Source organism: Coffea arabica, chromosome 5e (genome assembly GCF_036785885.1).
Source record: "Coffea arabica cultivar ET-39 chromosome 5e, Coffea Arabica ET-39 HiFi, whole genome shotgun sequence".
Taxonomy (NCBI): Eukaryota; Viridiplantae; Streptophyta; class Magnoliopsida; order Gentianales; family Rubiaceae; genus Coffea; species Coffea arabica.
In genome coordinates this window covers 45,691,507-45,710,238 of record NC_092318.1, presented here as the reverse complement: position 1 = coordinate 45,710,238, position 18,732 = coordinate 45,691,507, and the positions used below count along the sequence as shown (strand labels likewise).

General features: G+C 35.8%; 1 protein-coding gene across 1 annotated transcript; it reads left to right on the top strand.

Annotated features, from left to right (window-relative positions):
• The first annotated feature begins 2,481 nt into the window (after positions 1 to 2,481).
• On the top strand, positions 2,482 to 17,577 carry LOC113743545 (uncharacterized). Its single transcript, XM_072048775.1, has 16 exons — positions 2,482 to 3,864; positions 4,113 to 4,628; positions 4,751 to 4,909; positions 5,002 to 5,195; positions 5,285 to 5,495; positions 5,665 to 5,902; positions 5,984 to 6,137; positions 6,233 to 6,523; positions 13,412 to 14,672; positions 14,890 to 15,366; positions 15,491 to 15,646; positions 15,756 to 15,949; positions 16,035 to 16,245; positions 16,412 to 16,649; positions 16,731 to 16,884; positions 16,969 to 17,577. Exons 1-16 carry the CDS (start codon positions 2,529 to 2,531, stop codon positions 17,272 to 17,274), a joined length of 6,096 nt encoding a protein of 2,031 aa, XP_071904876.1. The 5' UTR covers positions 2,482 to 2,528; the 3' UTR covers positions 17,275 to 17,577.
• The last annotated feature ends 1,155 nt before the right edge of the window (positions 17,578 to 18,732 follow it).

The following is an 18,732-nucleotide window of genomic DNA, read 5'->3' as shown; positions in this document are numbered from 1 at the left end:
ATTTTGGTTAATAGTTGGACCATTTGCTGATAAATGTGAGCAACCATTCCTTTTTCTTAGATTAGTTTGCTTTAAATTGGAGGAGTTGGTGGTTGGGAAGCTAACCGGGGTGGTCTTTCTTGGATCTTAACTATGATGCGTGATATATGTTTTTCTGGGTATCTTGGCAATACGGTAGTTAGAACGATAGCCATTGTCAAAATTTTGGTGTTCAATTGCTGCTCCCATGCTTGAGGGCAAGCATGATTCAGGTGTGGGGGGAATTGATAGGGTATAATTTGTTAGTATTTTTATTATTAATTTTCCCTTCTATCCCTGACAAATATTGTGTTAATTGCTGATATTTACTCATATTTGGTATTTGGAATCAATTTCAGGAATGAAGCAGAAAACTACCAAAAAGGAGGGACTTTGTGAAAAATATGGAGACTTCTAAGGGCTTCAATCCTTGGGCCCTTGAATTGGTGGGGGACCACAAGCTAGTGAAAGGCATTTGGTCATTTGGGCTTCAAAGAAAGCAACGTAGAGAGACTTGGAACAAGAAGTACTTGGGAGGCTTTGTCCACATGTGTGGGGACCACCTAGATAGCTTTTAGTCATCTTTCTTTTGTTGCTTTAAAAGGGGACAACGTACAGAAGCAAAAGATATCTAGGGCTTTAGTTTTAGTTTTTTAGTTTAGTTCTAGTTTTCTTTCTTTGGACTGGCCTCTGACACACGCCAGGTGACACACGCCAGGTATTCGACAATATTCCCCAACGGGGAGATTTTCTCATGAGGCGTGGTTAAGCTTTTCTAGTCAAGGGGACAACTGACGATTTGGTTCGACAATTACTGTGAGATCGAATCTGTTTTAATTATTTTCTTCATTTATTGGTATTTATATGTTCCTTGATTTTAATTGCTATGGCCTTGTGTATGATTGATTAGTGCGCAATAATTAATTATTCATATAGGCTATTTTTGCTAAATAGGGGTAATTGAATCCGTAATTGTTCGTTATCTCTACCTCAGTAGCAACTGGCGTAATTGGGTTTATGTCAGGGGAGCATATGATCTAATTTAAACAAACCCTCGTAGCGTGTTTGTTGGTTAGGATTGGGCCTTTCTAATTATTAATGCAATCTAGGAATTAAATCCTACGGTCGTACCTAGGGTTATTATTGGGTTAGAGAAATAGCTAACGGTCGTACCTTAGCTATCGAGAAATTAAGGAAGGGTTGGTTGTTTATCGCGTGCATGACAATTATAACTAATCTATTACTAAATGTTGGAATTATTTCTGCATCAATGATCAGTGCCTGAACCATTTCTGAAGTGTACCCTTGGCTAGAGTTTCCCCAATCATTTCTTTTAATTAATTATTTTCTGCAGTTAATTTATTTAGTTAGCATTTAATCCAAAACCCCCCATACTTTGGACTCTAGAAGAAACGAATTATCCACAGTCCCTGTGGATTCGACCCTACTCACCGCTATATACAAAATCTGTATTTTTCTCGAGTAGGTATTTATTATTGTACAGGTTCGGCACCTGTCAACGACCAGCAGGGAAAGAAGAGAGGAGGAGGGGGAAGAGGATAGGAGAAAGAGGGAGGAAGGGAAGGAAGAGGAGGAAAGAGAAAAAAAAAGTGGGTGGGAGGTTCCAGTATTGGTAGGAGGAGTAGGGTAGGGGGGAGTAGGGTAGTGGCATGAGGAGAGAGGAAGGAGGGGAGAGGGGGGAGGAAAAGAAAAGGAAAAAGAGAAGGAAAAGGACTAGGAATAGGAATAGGAAAAGAAAAAGAAAAAAGAAAAAATATTTTCCCAACTCTCAAATACATAAAATTTTTTTAACTAATTCTATAGTAAGTTATAGTAAAATGTTATACTTTTTTTTTTTTTTTTTTTTTTTTTTTTGTCGACGGAGTGGGGTGTCCGGGTCAAGTCCGTAAAGGCGGCCCGACTAATCCCCACTCCGGCCCGGCCCAGCGCCCCAACCAGACCTAGCACGTTAAATGCACGGCGAACTGATGTTGCTGCGGAGGTTCGACCCCAGGACCTAACGGTCCCGAGGAGGAGGCGCCAACCACCAGCCCATTCACGTGGGGGCTAGTAAAATGTTATACAAACACCAAAAAAATACACCTTCCAAACTGATGCTTTATTACTAGCTCAAATTACTTTTGGTTCTAAGAATTTTGTTACACTTCTATCAATTTGACCATGACAGCATTTGTAGATTTAAAAGAAATGCTCGGTAAATGAAAATTTTTTGCTTCAAATTCACAGGATAATTGCTATGCAAATAACAATTAATGGTCCAACAACATCAAATCAAGACACCGTGTTACATGACCTAACCATGCTCAATTGGCACATCGCCCAGCCAACATAGTCCACGGTATTCTGCTCCCGTTGACCATGGTTTCATATAACAGGACAGTAATTCCTCTCTTATTTCAAATCTTATATAGTCCTATTAATTCGACAATTACAGAGATCAAATCCTATGTAGTCCTATTAACTCGACAATCTTTAACCTGTAGAACCATATGCAGACTACCAACATCTCTCTGATTTTCTTAGTACTAGTAGCATTGGTGGATAATCTCCAATCATGTCTTGCAAGAGACACCATCACTTTTAACAGTTTGTTGCCAGATGATGGCACAACTCTTATATCTTCTGGGAAAAGATTTGAATTGGGCTTCTTCAGCCCTGAAGATAATGCCAATACAGGAAGATATGTAGGGATATGGTATTACAACTCGAGCCCACGAACAGTTGTATGGATTGCCAACCGAGATGCACCATTACTGCATGTTTCTGGATATTTTGCCATAGTTGAAGACGGTAATCTCAAGCTGTTGGATGGGAAAGGAGCTTCATACTTCCATACTAATCTTGGAAGCTCTAGTGCTGTTAACAGGACCCTGAAGCTGCTGGATTCAGGGAATTTGGCATTGATCGATGGGAAATCAGGAAATTATCTGTGGCAAAGCTTCGCAGAACCAACTGATACTTTGCTTCCAGGCATGAGGATAGATGGAAGTTTGAAGCTGGTTTCCTGGAGGGATACTGGCAATCCTGCAGCAGGGAACTTCACATTTCAGCAAGATCAAGAGAGTAGGCTGCCCAAGATCATGAACGGGTTAAGAGTGGTGCATTGGAAAAGTGATCAGTCAGGTTCCGTTGTGCTGCCTTACTTTGTGGCCTTCTTCTTATCGAATTTTAGCCGTAGTGTTAATCAGGCTACTTATAAATCTTCCAGTGCATATCCTTCAATAAATCCTGGGAAGGGGCTAAGAAATCCGTCTACCTTAAACTATTCAGATGCACTAGCTTCTTATGCAAATACTAGGTTGTTGATGAATTCCTCTGGACAGATACAATTTTACAGTCTGGAACAGGATGGATGGTCATTGACATGGTCAGAGCCCCATGATGCTTGTAGTGTCTATAATCCTTGTGGTAATTTTGGTAGCTGTAATCTCAGAAGTGAGGGTTTGAATTGTGATTGTTTGCCAGGGTTTAATCCCATTTTTCCTGATGCTTGGAATACTGGAGATTTTAGTGGTGGTTGTGATAGGAAATTGGCTATATGCTCTAAGACCTCCAAACCAGACACCTTCTTGAATTTGAAGTTGATGAAAGTGGGGAAACCGGACATCCTGTCTGCTGGTGCTGACAGTGAGGATACATGTAGACAGGAGTGTCTCCGCAATTGTGATTGCCAGGCATACTACTATGCTGGATTTAATGGGCAAGAAGGAACTGATAATGGTGGATCTGGCTGCCTGATTTGGACTTCAGTCCTTACTAATTTGCAGGAGGAATATATTGATGGTGGCCACAATCTTTCCGTCCGTGTGGCAGTTTCTTCTATAGGTAACCGTTTCATTTGAATAAGAATTTGCAGTACTTTTCAATAAGATATTACCCATAATGGCATTTGTTAGTCATTCAGCATCGTATTGGATTTCAATTACCTAGTCTTATATGCATGATATTTTCCAATGCTGAATTTGACAAATATTCGAATTTGACTTGTGGTAATGTTTAATAACAAGGTGATTTCTAAAGATTTGCATGATAATCTCGTTTGGTATTGCTTTTGATTAAATTATGACTTGCAGAAACAACGACTAGAGATTGTCAGACTTGTGGTACGTACATAGTACCGTATCCATTGAGCACCGGGCCTAACTGTGGCGATCCTTCATACTATAGCTTCTTCTGTGATGACTCCACAGGTCAACTCTTCTTCTTGACATCGAATAATAGGTATGAAGTGATTAGCATCAATAAGGATGAGAGCAGATTTACTATCCAAGTTAAGAGCCAAAGGGCTGAAAATTGTAGTGCCATCTCCGGGACCTTGGCAGGCCGAGTTTTGCAGCTTAATCAATCGTTGCCATTTGATGTGATGCATCACTGGTGTTATTATGATCGTTCAGATAATGGCACTTCAATTCAAAGTGGACAAAGACTACAGATTAGTTGGAAACCTCCCTTGGAGCCAATCTGCAGCTCATCCAATGAGTGCCAGGATTGGCCAGATTCCAACTGTGCTGCAACTACAAGACATGAAAAAAGGTGTCTCTGCAATTCCAACTACAAATGGGATAATCAGGCCTTAAAGTGCATTTCAGGTGCGAACAATCATCTGAAAATGATATTATGTTCAGAGAAAAGAAAGGTTCTATTTCATCATCTCTTTTGGCGGTAAAATCATTTCTATTACTTGGTTTACTGGTTTAATTTGCATTTGCAGCAATACTGACAAATCCCAACCATTCAGAAGGGACAAGCTTACAACGTGACAAGCCTCATGTTGCTGTGATCATTGTCACCCCAGTGATTGCTGTAGTTTTACTTGCCGGCAGCTTAATCTGTTTCTGTCTCAGAAAGAGAATCTTAGCAAAAAGAAAAGGTATTAATGCAGCAAATGACCACTTCTATGCTCTAGTTCAAACGTCTTCTAAGGTATATATGGACCTAACTTGTACTGTTGCTTCCTATCAGAAGACAAGGAAAACATTCCAATGAATCTCATCCCTTACCCGGATGATAGTGAAAGACAGTCCAAAGATTTGGTTGATGAAACTGATAAATTCATCGATGTACCTTATTTCAGTCTGGAAAGCATACTAGCTGCTACAAATAACTTTTCAGACACAAATAAACTTGGAAGAGGAGGATTTGGTCCTGTTTACAAGGTTATTATACTTCTTGCATGTTTTATTGAGTCCAAGGTCCACTTGTTTATGCTCCATTAAGCCTTAGTTTTAATGGACAACTCTTGCAGGGAATTTTCCCTGGAGAAAAAGAAATTGCAGTAAAAAGGTTATCCAGCCACTCTGGACAAGGCATGAAGGAATTCCAAAATGAAGTTGTGTTGATTGCTAAACTTCAACATCGCAACCTGGTTAGACTTTTGGGCTACTGCATCAAGGGATCTGAAAAAATACTTCTGTATGAATACTTGCCAAACAAAAGCTTAGATACCTTTATATTTGGTTAGTTTTTGAAGCTTTTGTTCAACTTTCATTTCCTGTAGTTAAAGGCAATTAGCAAGGGAACTTTTTATTCAATCAGTCTAATCCAAAATATAATAGAACGAGGGACACTTTTTTTTTTAAATAGTTATATCATCCACTAATTTGCTTGCCATACAAATTTTGTAAGATCAAGGACTCTGCATCTTGCTGGACTGGAAGCTGAGATTCAACATCATTCTGGGGATTGCACGGGGACTTCTTTATCTCCACCAGGATTCAAGGTTGAGGATAATTCACAGAGATTTGAAAACAAGCAACATTCTACTAGATAAAGAGATGAATCCCAAAATTTCAGATTTTGGCTTAGCAAAAATAGTTCAAGGTAAAGAAACAGAAGCAAATACAATAAAAGTAGTTGGAACCTAGTAAGTACATTACTTTTCTCAGCCTGTCTCAGAAAATCTATTACAAGGTTATGGCTGTTCTGATAGTTGCTGGTGATGCAGTGGCTACATGTCTCCAGAGTATGCAGTAAAAGGTTTTTTCTCGGTGAAGTCAGATGTCTTTAGTTTTGGAGTAATTTTACTTGAAATTATTAGTGGCAAGAGAAACTCTGCTGGATTTTACCAGTCTGAAGGAGCCCTTAGTCTTCTAGGCTATGTAAGTGCATGAATTTTTCAAGGCTTGTCGTTGAATTTACTGATATTTAGACAGCTTTGGATTGTTATGACATATTTATTCTAAAACTCTCTCAGGCATGGAGATTGTGGCAAGAAAGGAAATCAATCGATTTTGTTGACAAGAAAATACTGGAATCATGCAACGAAACTGAGGTTATCAAATGCATCAACATTGGCCTGCTGTGTGTACAAGATGACCCTAGTGAACGTCCCACAATGTCTGAGATTCTTATTATGCTCAGTAGCGAAACAACAGCTCTTCCAAGTCCTAATCAACCAGCTTTTGTGGTGAGAAGACACACTTCCAAAACACCTGCTTTGTCCAGAAAAGAAAAAACTAACTCCTTCAACGAGATAACTATCTCTGTGGAAGAAGGCCGATGAAGGCATTAACCGCATAGTTGCACTGTCCAGGGAATGAATTTGAACCTACCCTGAAGGCATTCCAATGCCACTGCCAATTATGAGTCGTATAGAAGAACTGCAAGCTCTTCTGGTGACTGTTGAGAATGCCTGAAACTTTCAGTTAAAGACGTTCCCTTGGCAATGAGATATTTTCTTTTTTAGGTGTATTTTAATATTCAATTTCTAAGAGAGGACTAGTATCTCGTGTCTTTTCTCTTGTAGCTAACACGAATCAACACTAACACATTTCAGTTCTGGGAAAAGAAAAGCTGATATTCAAGTATTCTAACCTGATCAATGTGTGTATGTTGAAGACTAATCATTCTTGAAAGAAACTTCAACATTGATTCTCCATTTCCATCTTAGTCCCAACAGACTGGTATATGAAAATCTGGCGGAAAAAATTTCCAAACGGGAAAAATTCCGTGGATTGCAATTCCTGAGAATCCGCTCATAGACTCATCTGGAGTAAATATGATAGAAAGTGATGGAATTTGGTCATCCTTGCTAGAAGAAACAACAGAATTTGGTCAACCAAATTTGCTGATCGCGCAATGAATCAAGCTATTGCTACACTTTTGGACACAGGAAATCTTGTTCATCTGAAAAAAGGGAATGAATCACATATTGAATGAAATTTTCAATCATCCATCAGATACTTCAATTTCAGAAATGAATGTTGAGCTGAATTCAAAAACACGGTCAAATAACTTTCCATAGCCAACGGGAAATCAAAGGATTGCACTTCCAAGGTGGTAGGCAGAAGGGTTCATTCTACTTTGCTCCTCAAAACTATTACCATTGCTCATGATCCTGCATGTTGACATTTTCTTTTGTTCAAGTGAATATAGGAAACTTCAGCCGTAGCATGGATCAATTACACATCCTTCCTTACTATCCTACTCTACCTACCTTTTTGTTCCTTCTTGTTTTCCAGATCAATAGCCTCCCATGCATTCTTCTTTCTTTTTCTTCCTCATCTTTTGCGATCTTCAAGCTTATTTTGTATGTACTTGCAAGTTTTATCATACTGGTCTGTCCTCTGTCAGTCCATAACATTTCCCACCGTTGAACGAACCTGATATACCTATTTTCAAGCTCCTTTCATTGTTATATATAGCATGTGCACTCTCATTTCATATTATTTGCCTGTTACAACTAATTGGTTTTACCATATTTTTGCTTAGACATTACAGCTTAACAAATTATCGATTGACCAATCCAAACTGCCGCTTGGGCACCCTAATGCTTCGCATGAGCATGGATGGACTCAAGGAGTGGCGGTCAGGGCCATCCCCCAAGTATTAGAATTGGATTGTGGTTTTTTGCAGAAAAGATTTTACGTTTTTTGTGAACACATTTTTCAATTATTTTCTTTTATTTCACGTACATCAAGTCGCTATAGTACATTTTTAAACAAAAAACTCTTAACAATAGCAATCCAAACAGGCCAAGTGCTCCCTTAGAAGATATGAAAATGTTCTTCATAAATTTAAGCTTTCACCCCAGCAAAAACTTGATAACATTTTATGTTATGTGCTTAGGTATTGATAGAAATATATTTGCCCCCTCAAAAGAAAATTTTTTTGTTTACACTTATGTTGCATGAGCATACAAAATTAGTCACATATAAGAGGAAGCACTCAGTAGAAGTTCCTTCTTTCGCTTCTATGTAGATGCTGAAAATTTTCCTCGATTTGATATTCTTCTAATAATTTACACCTTCGTTTATGTTCCCAACTCGAACTATGTGAAACATAATCAGATTGAATGAGAAGCCAAGATATGTACACAGTTTTAACTAGTCAAGAAGCAACAGGACAATTACACCATACATCCCATTTGGTAGCTGGAGAGTTACATCACTACTCATATCTCAAATTTTCTGCATTTCTTGAATTTAACCTACAAAAGCAGATGCCTATGACAATCTTAGAGACAACTAGTAATAGTTCATGTGCTTTGCACGTTATTGTAATATCTTAAAATATATTATGCTTTAGATACTAAAAATTTTTTATGAAATTTTGATCACCAACATCATAATAATAGTGTTTTTATATTATTTATTTTTTGAGCTAGTTACTTTTAAAATTTTTATTAAATGAAAAGAGACAGAAAACATTCCAATGTAGTTGACATATCCTTTAGGATTAAATTTGAAATTATGAACCAAACACTTTTTAATTTATAACTTGAACTCTAATATATCAAATATTGATAATATCATGTTTTACCAAAATTATTGTATATTCATGATTCTATTGCATATAAACTACAATCATCACAATTTTTTTATAAATGAAGAATATAATTAAGTTAGAAAATTAAACATACATGTAATTTGAATTCTTTGTATTATGTTAATTCTATTTTTGTCAATAATGGAGTCTAAATGATCCACCACGTAAAGTTTTTTTGGTTTGTACATTCTAACAATTGAAATTTTATAGATAGAGATAGTTGAAGTTTTTTCTATTTTGCTTTTCTTTTATTCATGTTTTAAGCACAATCCAATGCGAAACAAAAGCAACAAGTCTACTTTTTTCATATAAGCACAATATTTTTGGTTTTAGTATTAGTTTTTTCGATGACATGGAATTGGAATGAGAATTGTGGCCAATTAATAATTTTAATATTAATTTTTTGGTGTTTTATTTTTTAATTGCCAACTTTTAATCCATAACCGCTATCATTATTATCAATTATTGGAATGCACTAAATATGTCTAATTACAATTGTCACCATAAATGAAATTTACTTAATTTTAAAGCTTTTCATTTCATAACCGCTTCCATTATTCACCAATATTGCAATACAATAAATATATGTAATCATTAGAAAAATAAGGGTAGTTTGAATATCACCAAAAACAATTTGGATATCATTTTCATTTTATTATTCTTCATTTTAAATTTACCCTTATTATAATTCTTATATTAGAGATGACTTCTGACTTGATAGATGGACTTGGTTTGCTCAAACCAATATTGTTTGTCTTCCTGGAGATCAGAGTCATTTTGATGTTGTCTTTGGTATTATTTGAATTGTATTCTAGTTTTTTAATTCATTTGCTATTTACTTTATGTCATTTTATAAATAGTTTACAATTTTTTTCGATTTTTTTTGATTGGTTGCTATTAATGATGATAGTGGTTTGTATGGTTCTATTTTAGATTTTTTTCCAGTTTAATACTGCTATTTCAGTTATAAAGGTGTCATCAATTTTTGTATATTGAAATTCCATTGGGTGCAACATGAAAAATTCTTCATATTGGTAGAAAGTGCATAATTGTAAAATTTACTCGTGATATATGTATGAAGACATACAGATGAATAAGGGTTCTCTTGTCCTTATATGTTTCTCCATTTTCTAGAGAGTATCTATTTTTTGAGATTGATTTTTCTTCTTACAATGACAACTAATGACTCATGAGAAATTTTTCATACTTCAATTAAGAAATTTTGATATGTATAATAATTGGAAATGGAGTCCAAGAGTAGATAAATAGTTTTTAATGAGCAATTTTTAATTCTAATTACCAATACTATTAAAATGTAATCAATTGGAGTGTTTTATTTCTTTTAATTAGTGCCATATTAAAATGCAATAATTCTAATTAAAAGACATGAGGGTAATTTAGGGATAACAAAAGTTAAGATAAAAAAGTGCTTACACTTGCACTCCCTAAAACCAACATTCATACTTTTTATATAGTAATGATAATGATAATGATAATGATGGGGCAAAAATAACTAAACAAAGGAAAGGAAAAGAAAAAGAAAGAAAGCGGCTAGTGATTTGAAGTTAGTCAATTTACACCAATTATCAATCCATCTTTTTTTTTTTGGCTGGCTAAAAATGAAGATTACCCAGGGGAGGGTTGTTACTTGTTAAAGTCTTCTCCGCTGTTAGGCTCTAAAGCAAGAAGGATGTGAGACGGGGTGGAAGGATTTAAAAAAAAAAAAAATTTCCCATACTACTAGCAGGCAAAAAAGAAGTTGATACCAGTAAAAAAATTCAACGAATTCTTTTTGTTAAACTCTGTCATATATTTATAATTGTTACATCTAATTTGATCAGAAATGCGGAAACAATACGTTTACTTTTACTTCTTCCTGGCTAATATAACATCAAACTATAATTCTATAACCTTAACAACAAAATAATTAGTACTTACAGGAAGGACACTTTATAATTACTATCCTCAAGAAGAATTTTTATTTTTTTTTGTTCTTTTCCTGTCTCCAATTTAAGTATTTATCTAGTACTTGCTTGCACCAAAAATTTGGGTAAAAAGATAGTACTAGGAATTATCACAAAATATCATATTTATTGCCAACTGCCTTAATGTGGACAAAGGAAAGTAAAGAGCACCTGTTGATCAAAGACCTTGACTTTTAAGGTCACGTCGCAAATTGACTGCCACTAATTCCAGGTCCCCATTTCCCACTCAGCTGTGCAGAATTGAATTTTCTTTGCCACAATAACGCAAAGAGTATTCTCTCGACGTCAAGGTCAATTGCAAGATCACATCTATATCTATCTTATCTATCTATCTATCTAAGAGCATAAAAGAGCGAATGAAGAAATGAACAGTGAATTTCGTCCCTCATTGGCACCATGATTGTGTGGGCAGCATCGTAATTTCACATCAATGACCAACTCCATGCAGCGGTGCCTTTGGTGCATTGAATGGCTGGAATTTATTTCTCGACTGTGTTTTGGCTATAGTATAGTGCCGTTCAATGCCAATTGTGCCATTCATTGACTGATTTGATACGAAAAAGAAGTGTGATTTTCAGTCTTATCTTATCAGCATGGTCAGTATTAATTAATAGTGTGTTGTGTATTTCTTTTTTATCTATTTCTTTTTAAGTTTGTGTGCTTAGTGTTCACTTCTAACATTAAGTACACTTAATATTAATTAGTTACTTTTTTGCTCTTAAATTTAGTATAAAAAATTATCCTTAACTTTTACCTTTAACGTCATTTGGCATAATTAGTTAATTTGTTCATAAATTTAATATCATGGCAATCACTTAGTGTTCATTTTAATCATTATCTAAAGTTAATAGTCTCGATTCTATTATTACTTGCACTTGATTATTATTTCATATACTCACTATGAAGTAAATATTCCTTATGTATGAATATAAATATATGTAAATATTCCTTTTATATGATTGTGGATATTCCATAGCTATGAATCTAAATTTGAGCATCCTCGCAAATCCACGTACTACAAACAGGCTACTAGCCTACTTAAAAGTCTCTACTAGGAATCATAAAGCTCCATTAGTGCAAGTATTAGTCTGAAAGTATATGTAGAAAGACTCTTATGTATGTAAATATAATAGTTTACTATTAGCCTGGATAATCTCTATTTCTTTTTGACTTTAATGCATTGAACTGCAGCAATGCTGTATTTTTAATTTATCATGATGCTTTTGAGCATATACCAATTGTCATATCCGGGCAACCTCGCGCCACGCGCGAGGCATAAATTAACTAGTCTTTAATAAAAAGTTGAGAATGTTGACGAATTGAGCAAATGTGACAATGTTAAACTAAAACTATCTAAAATCCTCCATTTTAGCCATTAAACTTTTGATTCAATTAAAATTATCATTCAGCTAATTAAGACAATTATCACATTTTGTGACGGAAAAATGTAAATTTTCATTTGTTGAATGAATAAAGGTAAAATTTTTTATTAATTGAGTGACAAAAAAAAATATTTTTTATTAGTTAAATGACTTTTTAGCTAAATAAAAAGCTCAGCAACTAAAATACGAAATTCTAAATAGTTTACAGATTATTTTAGCCATTTGCTCTAACGACTTTAGCAATTACATTGTATAAATCTATTTGTAATCAAGCCAAATTACTTTTGGTTCAACATACCTACGTACATATATTCTCCCAAAATATTTATAATTACATTTTTGTACCGACCTTATAAATGCTGTCATACCCAAAAGCCAATGATATTGGCACTCTAAAAAACGTTTTACACGCGTGGCATTAACTTGACGAAACTGTCCTTTTGCTAGAATCTCCAATAATTTCGAGGGGCAAAACTATATAGGGAACGAAAACACTAACATTTTTTTTTCTCCCGCAAATCATAAACTCAATTGAAAAATTGTTTTTTGGGCTGGGAAGAGATTTTTAACTCAGAATTTCTAAATCCTAAGATGTTAAATTTAGCCACTAAATCAAGACTTTTTTTTGACAATCGTAAGCTCAATTACATGTAATACGACCAAGAAATTCTTCACTTCCAAATTGGATTGGAGAAAAGAAGAATTTTTTTAAAAAAAACGATAGTTTACTGTGAATTGAATTAAAAGAATCTTTTTAAAAACAAATACTATAGTTTACTATGAATTGAATTAAAACTCTGTTAAAAATGATTACAATATAGTCCAATAAACCTATCACTAAAAATTAAACCTGGATCCAACCACTGGTGGATATCAAAAAATATGTTAATGTCCATCTTCATAATATACAAAAGAATCTTAAAACAAAAACTATGTCCCAATCTCAATATAGAAGTTTAAGCAAACTTCCTTGGCAGAAAAATCACGCAGAAGACAAAAAATTTTCCACTTCTCGTTTATCAAGAAAAAAAGACTAGCTAACACGGTCCACATTCCGCATGCACTTCTCTAGTTGACTCTGATTCTTCCCATCAGAACAACAATTCCTTCCTTATTCAGAGAGATAAACTTCTGTGTAATTCAGATAAATTGTCAATAGTCTTTAATCTGTAAAACCATATGCAACCTCCTAGCTTCTCTCTGATTTTCTTTGTACTTGTAGCACTGGGAACCAGTCAGTTTCTGTCATGTGTAGCAATGGACAACATCACCTCTATCAGTAGGTTGCAAGATGATGGCAGCACGCTCATGTCTGCTGGGAAAATCTTTGAACTTGGCTTCTTCAGTCCTGATGGTAACGATGTTGAAACATATCTAGGCATATGGTATTACCTGCGGAAAACAGTTGTATGGGTTGCCAACAGAGATAAACCAATACTACATTCATATGGATATCTTTCCATAGGTGAAGATGGCAATCTCAAGTTGCTGGATGAGATGGGAACTTCATATTTCAATACTACGCTTGAAAGCTCTAGTCCTGTTAACAGGATGCTGAAGCTGCTGGATTCTGGGAATTTGGTACTGATTGATGGGAGCTCAGGAAATATTCTGTGGCAAAGCTTTGCTGAGCCAACTGATACTTTTCTTCCAGGCATGAGCATGGATAAAGGTTTAAAGTTGGTTTCCTGGTGGGATTCTGGCAATCCTAAAACTGGGAACTTCACATTTGAGCAAGATCAAGAAAATAGGCTGTACAGGATAATGGAAAGGTCAACTGTTGTGCACTGGGAAAGTGATCAATCAGGTTCAATTGACCTGCCTTACTTTGTGGCTTTCCTCTTGTCAAATTTTAGCCCTAGTCTCGACCGGGCTAATTATAAGCCTTCAAATGCATATAAAACAAATATATATAAGTGGCTAAGAGAGCCATTTACTTCTAACTATTCGGCTGCTCTAGCTAAGTATGCAAATACTAGGTTGTTGATGAATTCCTCTGGAGAGATACAGTTTTACATTAAGGAAGAGGGTGTGCCTGAATGGTTGTTGGTTTCGTCAGAGCCCCAAGATGCTTGCAAAGTCCATCTCCCTTGTGGCAATTTTGGTAGCTGTAATCTGAAAAATGGGGGTCGTAGTTGTGAATGTTTGCTAGGATTCGAGCCCGTTCATCCTGATACCTGGAATACTGGAGATTTTAAAAGTGGTTGTAGGAGGACGTTGGAAATCTGCAACCCGAACACCAAACCTCACACGTTCTTGAATCTGAAGTTGATGAAAGCCGGGAAACCGGACTTCTTAGCTGCTAGTGCTAACAGTGAAAATTTGTGCAGACAGGGGTGTCTCAGCAATTGTAATTGCCTTGCATACTATTTCGGCGGGCCAAGTATAACTGATAATCTTGAACAAGGTTGCTCCATGTGGACTTCTGTGCTTACTGATTTACAAGAGGATATTGATCGTGGCCACAATCTTTCCTTTCGTGTAGCAGTTTCTGCCATAGGTAACCTTCTTTTAATAAGAATTTGAAGTCATCTACTATCCCAAATGTTACCACTGCCTTGAATGACATTGAATTAGAATAAAATTTATTCTTCACCTGATACCGTCTGCCACTAAAATTGACAAATATTCGACTCATGAGCATGTGTAATAGTCAATGTAGTTTGTTAAATATTGCATGAAAATATCTTTTGTTACTTCTAAATTATGATTTGCAGAAACCACGAGTAGAGATTGCCAGACTTGTGGTAAACACATAATACCATATCCATTGAGCACTGGGCCCAACTGCGGCGATCTTTCATACCATAGTTTCACCTGTAATGACTCCAGAGGCCAACTTTTCTTCTTGATGTTGAACAATAGCTATGAAGTGATTAACATCAATAAGGAAGACAGGAGATTTGTTATCCAAGTTAATCGCCAAAGGGCTGAGAATTGTGATGCCAGGTCAGGCAGAGTTCTGCAGTTCAGTCCATCAATGCCATTTAATGTTACTAATTGGTGTTATAATGAACCACTTACCTCAATTCAAATGATAGAGATTACCTGGAAACCCCCTCCGGAACCAATTTGCAATTCATTAAAAGATTGTAGGGGTTGGCCAGATTCAAATTGTTCAACTGCAATCGATAAGCGGAAAAGGTGTCTTTGCAATCCCAACTACAAATGGAATAACCTGAAGTGCATTTCAGGTGCGAACATATAATTTTGCATGTGATATCATGTTTCTGAAGAAAAAAAGGATCTATTTCATCAGCTCTGTTGGGTAAAAATCTTATGTATCACTAGGTTCACTAGTTAATTTTTCTTTTGCAGCAATTGTGGCTGATTCAAACCGGTCAGAACAGAAGCCGCAACTCTCTGTGAATCGTATTGCTGTGATAATTAGTGGCTTAGCCATTGCTATAGTTATGCTCGCGTGCAGCTTATGCTTTGTTGTTTACAGAAGGAGGATCTTAGCAAATAGAAAAGGTGCTAATGCAGCAGCTGACATTAATTACCTGAACCGTTTTGTGTTGTAGTACAAATTTTTTCTAATTAGGGTAGATAAGGCCTAACTAGTACTGTTGCTTCCCATCAGAAAGCAGAAAAAGCATTGCAGGGAATCCAGTCTTTTACTTGGATGATAGTGAAACACAAGCTGCAGATTTGGTTGTCGGAGATGATAAAATTGTTGATGTCCCTTATTTCAGTATGGAAAGCATATTGGCTGCTACAGATAACTTCTCAGACACAAATAAACTGGGAAGCGGAGGATTTGGTCCTGTTTACAAGGTTTTGAACTTATTTTTGTGTTAGTCATCCGGATTCCATTAGTTTATTCTCCCTAAGCTTTACTTCGAATGGACTACTCTTGCAGGGAATGTTCCCTGGAGAAACTGAAATTGCAGTTAAAAGGTTGTCAAGCCACTCTGGACAAGGCCTGGAGGAATTTCGAAATGAAGTTGTGTTGATTGCTAAACTTCAACATCGGAACCTAGTTAGACTTTTGGGCTACTGCATCCAGAGATCTGAAAAAATTCTTCTCTATGAATACATGCCAAATAAAAGCTTAGATACCTTTATATTTGGTTAGCATTTGAAACTTTTGTTCAACTTTCAGCTTTTAGAGTTTAAGGCAATTAAGGAACCACATTATATTTTGAGCCAATTAATCTAACCAAATATTTTAAAACAACCGACCTTCTTTTATGGTTATATTATATTCTGAATTGTTTACTCTGCAAACTTCTTAAGATCAAAGCCGCTGCATATTATTGAACTGGAACTTGAGATTCAACATCATTCTGGGGATTGCACGGGGACTTCTTTATCTTCACCAGGATTCAAGGTTAAGAATAATCCACAGAGATTTGAAAACAGGCAACATTCTGTTGGATGAAGAGATGAACCCCAAAATTTCAGATTTTGGCTTGGCAAGAATCGTTCAAGGCTACGAGACAGAAGCAAATACACAAAAAGTAGTTGGAACCTAGTAAGTTCATTGATTTCCTCAGCCTTTCTCATAGAATCTGTTATAAGGTGACTGCTGTTCTCATGATTGCTCGTGATGCAGTGGCTATATGTCTCCAGAGTATGCGCTGGAAGGTTTATTCTCAGTGAAATCAGATGTGTATAGTTTTGGAGTAGTTTTACTTGAGATCATTGGTGGTAAGAGAAACACTACTGGATTTTACCGATCTGAAGAAGTCTTGAGTCTTCTAGGCTATGTAAGTCTTTGAGATTCGAGAACCTTGTAAATTTGATGTTTATTGATGTTTTAGAATGATATGTTAATTCTAACACTCTCCCAGGCATGGAGATTGTGGCAAGAAAACAAAGCAATGGATTTAGTTGACAAGAAATTATTGGAATCATGCAATGGAACTGAAGTCGTGAAGTGCATAAACATAGGTCTGTTGTGTGTACAGGATGATCCTAGTGATCGTCCCACAATGTCTAATGTTCTTACTATGCTCAGTAGTGAAACAACAACTCTTCCAAGTCCTAATCAACCTACTTTTTTAGCGAGAAGACGCACTTCAAGTACATCTTTGTCTAGTAAAGCAGAAACTAACTCCATCAATGAGATAACTATCTCAGCAGAAGAAGGCCGATGAAGGCATTGCTTGTATAGTTTCATTATTGAGGGGATGCAGACGTACCTGTCTTGAAGGCATTCCACTGGCACTGCTAATTTTGATTCCTATAGAAGAGCTCCAAGCTCTTCTGGTGAATTTTGAAGACAGATTTGAGACTTTGAAGGAAACATACCACCAGTTTTCTTAGCAACGGTATCATTTTTTTTTGTGTAGTTCACATTTGCATTTGTTAAGCAAGGATTCATTGTCTCGTGACTTCTCTTTTCAGCAAAAGATGATATATGTCATTCAAAAAGTTAACAGACGACGCAGGTTTTTTCATTTTTTTGGTGATGACTAGTGAATATATAACTAGGTCAGATTGGTTTATCTGTTGCCAGCTTTCATTAACCATAATCCTTCTATGCGGTTGTCAGAAAAGAATAAGAGGGAAAGTTGCTGATACACGTGTAATCTAATTTGATCAATGTGCTTATTTTGAAGACTAGTCATTCTTGAAAGAGCTCAACATTGCAATTCTAACTTAATCCCAAGTCCTAACATCTGGCGGAAATTTTGTTTTGCAGGTTGCAAATAGACTCATCTGGAGTGAATATGATGGCAAGTGATGAAAGAAACAGCAGAATTTGATCAACCAAGTTTGCTGATCGCATAATGAATCAAACTATTGCTACACTCAGGGACAGAGTAAATCTTAAGAAAGATAAAAGGGAATGGATTAGTATTGAAGAATGTTTCAATCATCCATCGGATACTTTCCTTTCAGGATTGAAAATTGGCTGAATAATAAAACGGTTGAAGTTAATCTTACTTCATGGAAATTAAACCATTTCTTCGCACCAAAGTCTAGTGATAAAGGTGGTTGAGCCAATTTTTGGGATCAAAAACATCGAAAATCAATGCATCGCTAGAAGGCAAAAAGAATCTTGCCACAAGTGAAGTTTGGGAAAATCAATGCATTGCTTATTATTAAGGAACAATTTCACAAACTGCCCCTAAGATGTATGACAATACAGCTACTTTTTTCCAAATTTCAAAGATTACATATACGTCCCCTATATGGTAGCTTTAAGGTTTCATTTGGTTTTTTATAATTTTTTTTATACTCTCCCACCCCTATCCATACCATTCCTCACCCCTAACTGTTAGGTATATAATTTGAATCTTGAACCTGACAACAGAAAAAACTCTAGGAGCTCTTTCCTGGTCACTCTGACCCAACTCCAGTAGTTAGGTTTCATTTGATTGATATAAGCAGAAAAACCATATTAATATCCCAAAAATTGCTTGAAGGAGCTTTTTCAATTTTGTTTTAAATTAAGTTATTTAATAAATATACTTTTTTTATTGTCTCAAACATTCTGCCTTATCTAAGGCTTAAATCACTTCATCCATGTTCCTTTGGCCCAATGTACTATAGTACATTTATGTTTATAATTTTTTTGTAATTGAATTTTGGTACGAGGACAAAAAATG

What these genes read in the sequence shown, in the direction of transcription:
- LOC113743545 (XM_072048775.1), top strand. Translation starts at nt 2,529, where the DNA reads ATGCAGACTACCAACATCTCTCTGATTTTCTTAGTACTAGTAGCATTG. An exon ending in CCCTTAGTCTTCTAGGCTAT is followed by an intron (nt 6,138 to 6,232) that starts GTAAGTGCATGA and finishes AAACTCTCTCAG; the next exon opens with GCATGGAGATTGTGGCAAGA. An exon ending in TCTTGAGTCTTCTAGGCTAT is followed by an intron (nt 16,885 to 16,968) that starts GTAAGTCTTTGA and finishes ACACTCTCCCAG; the next exon opens with GCATGGAGATTGTGGCAAGA.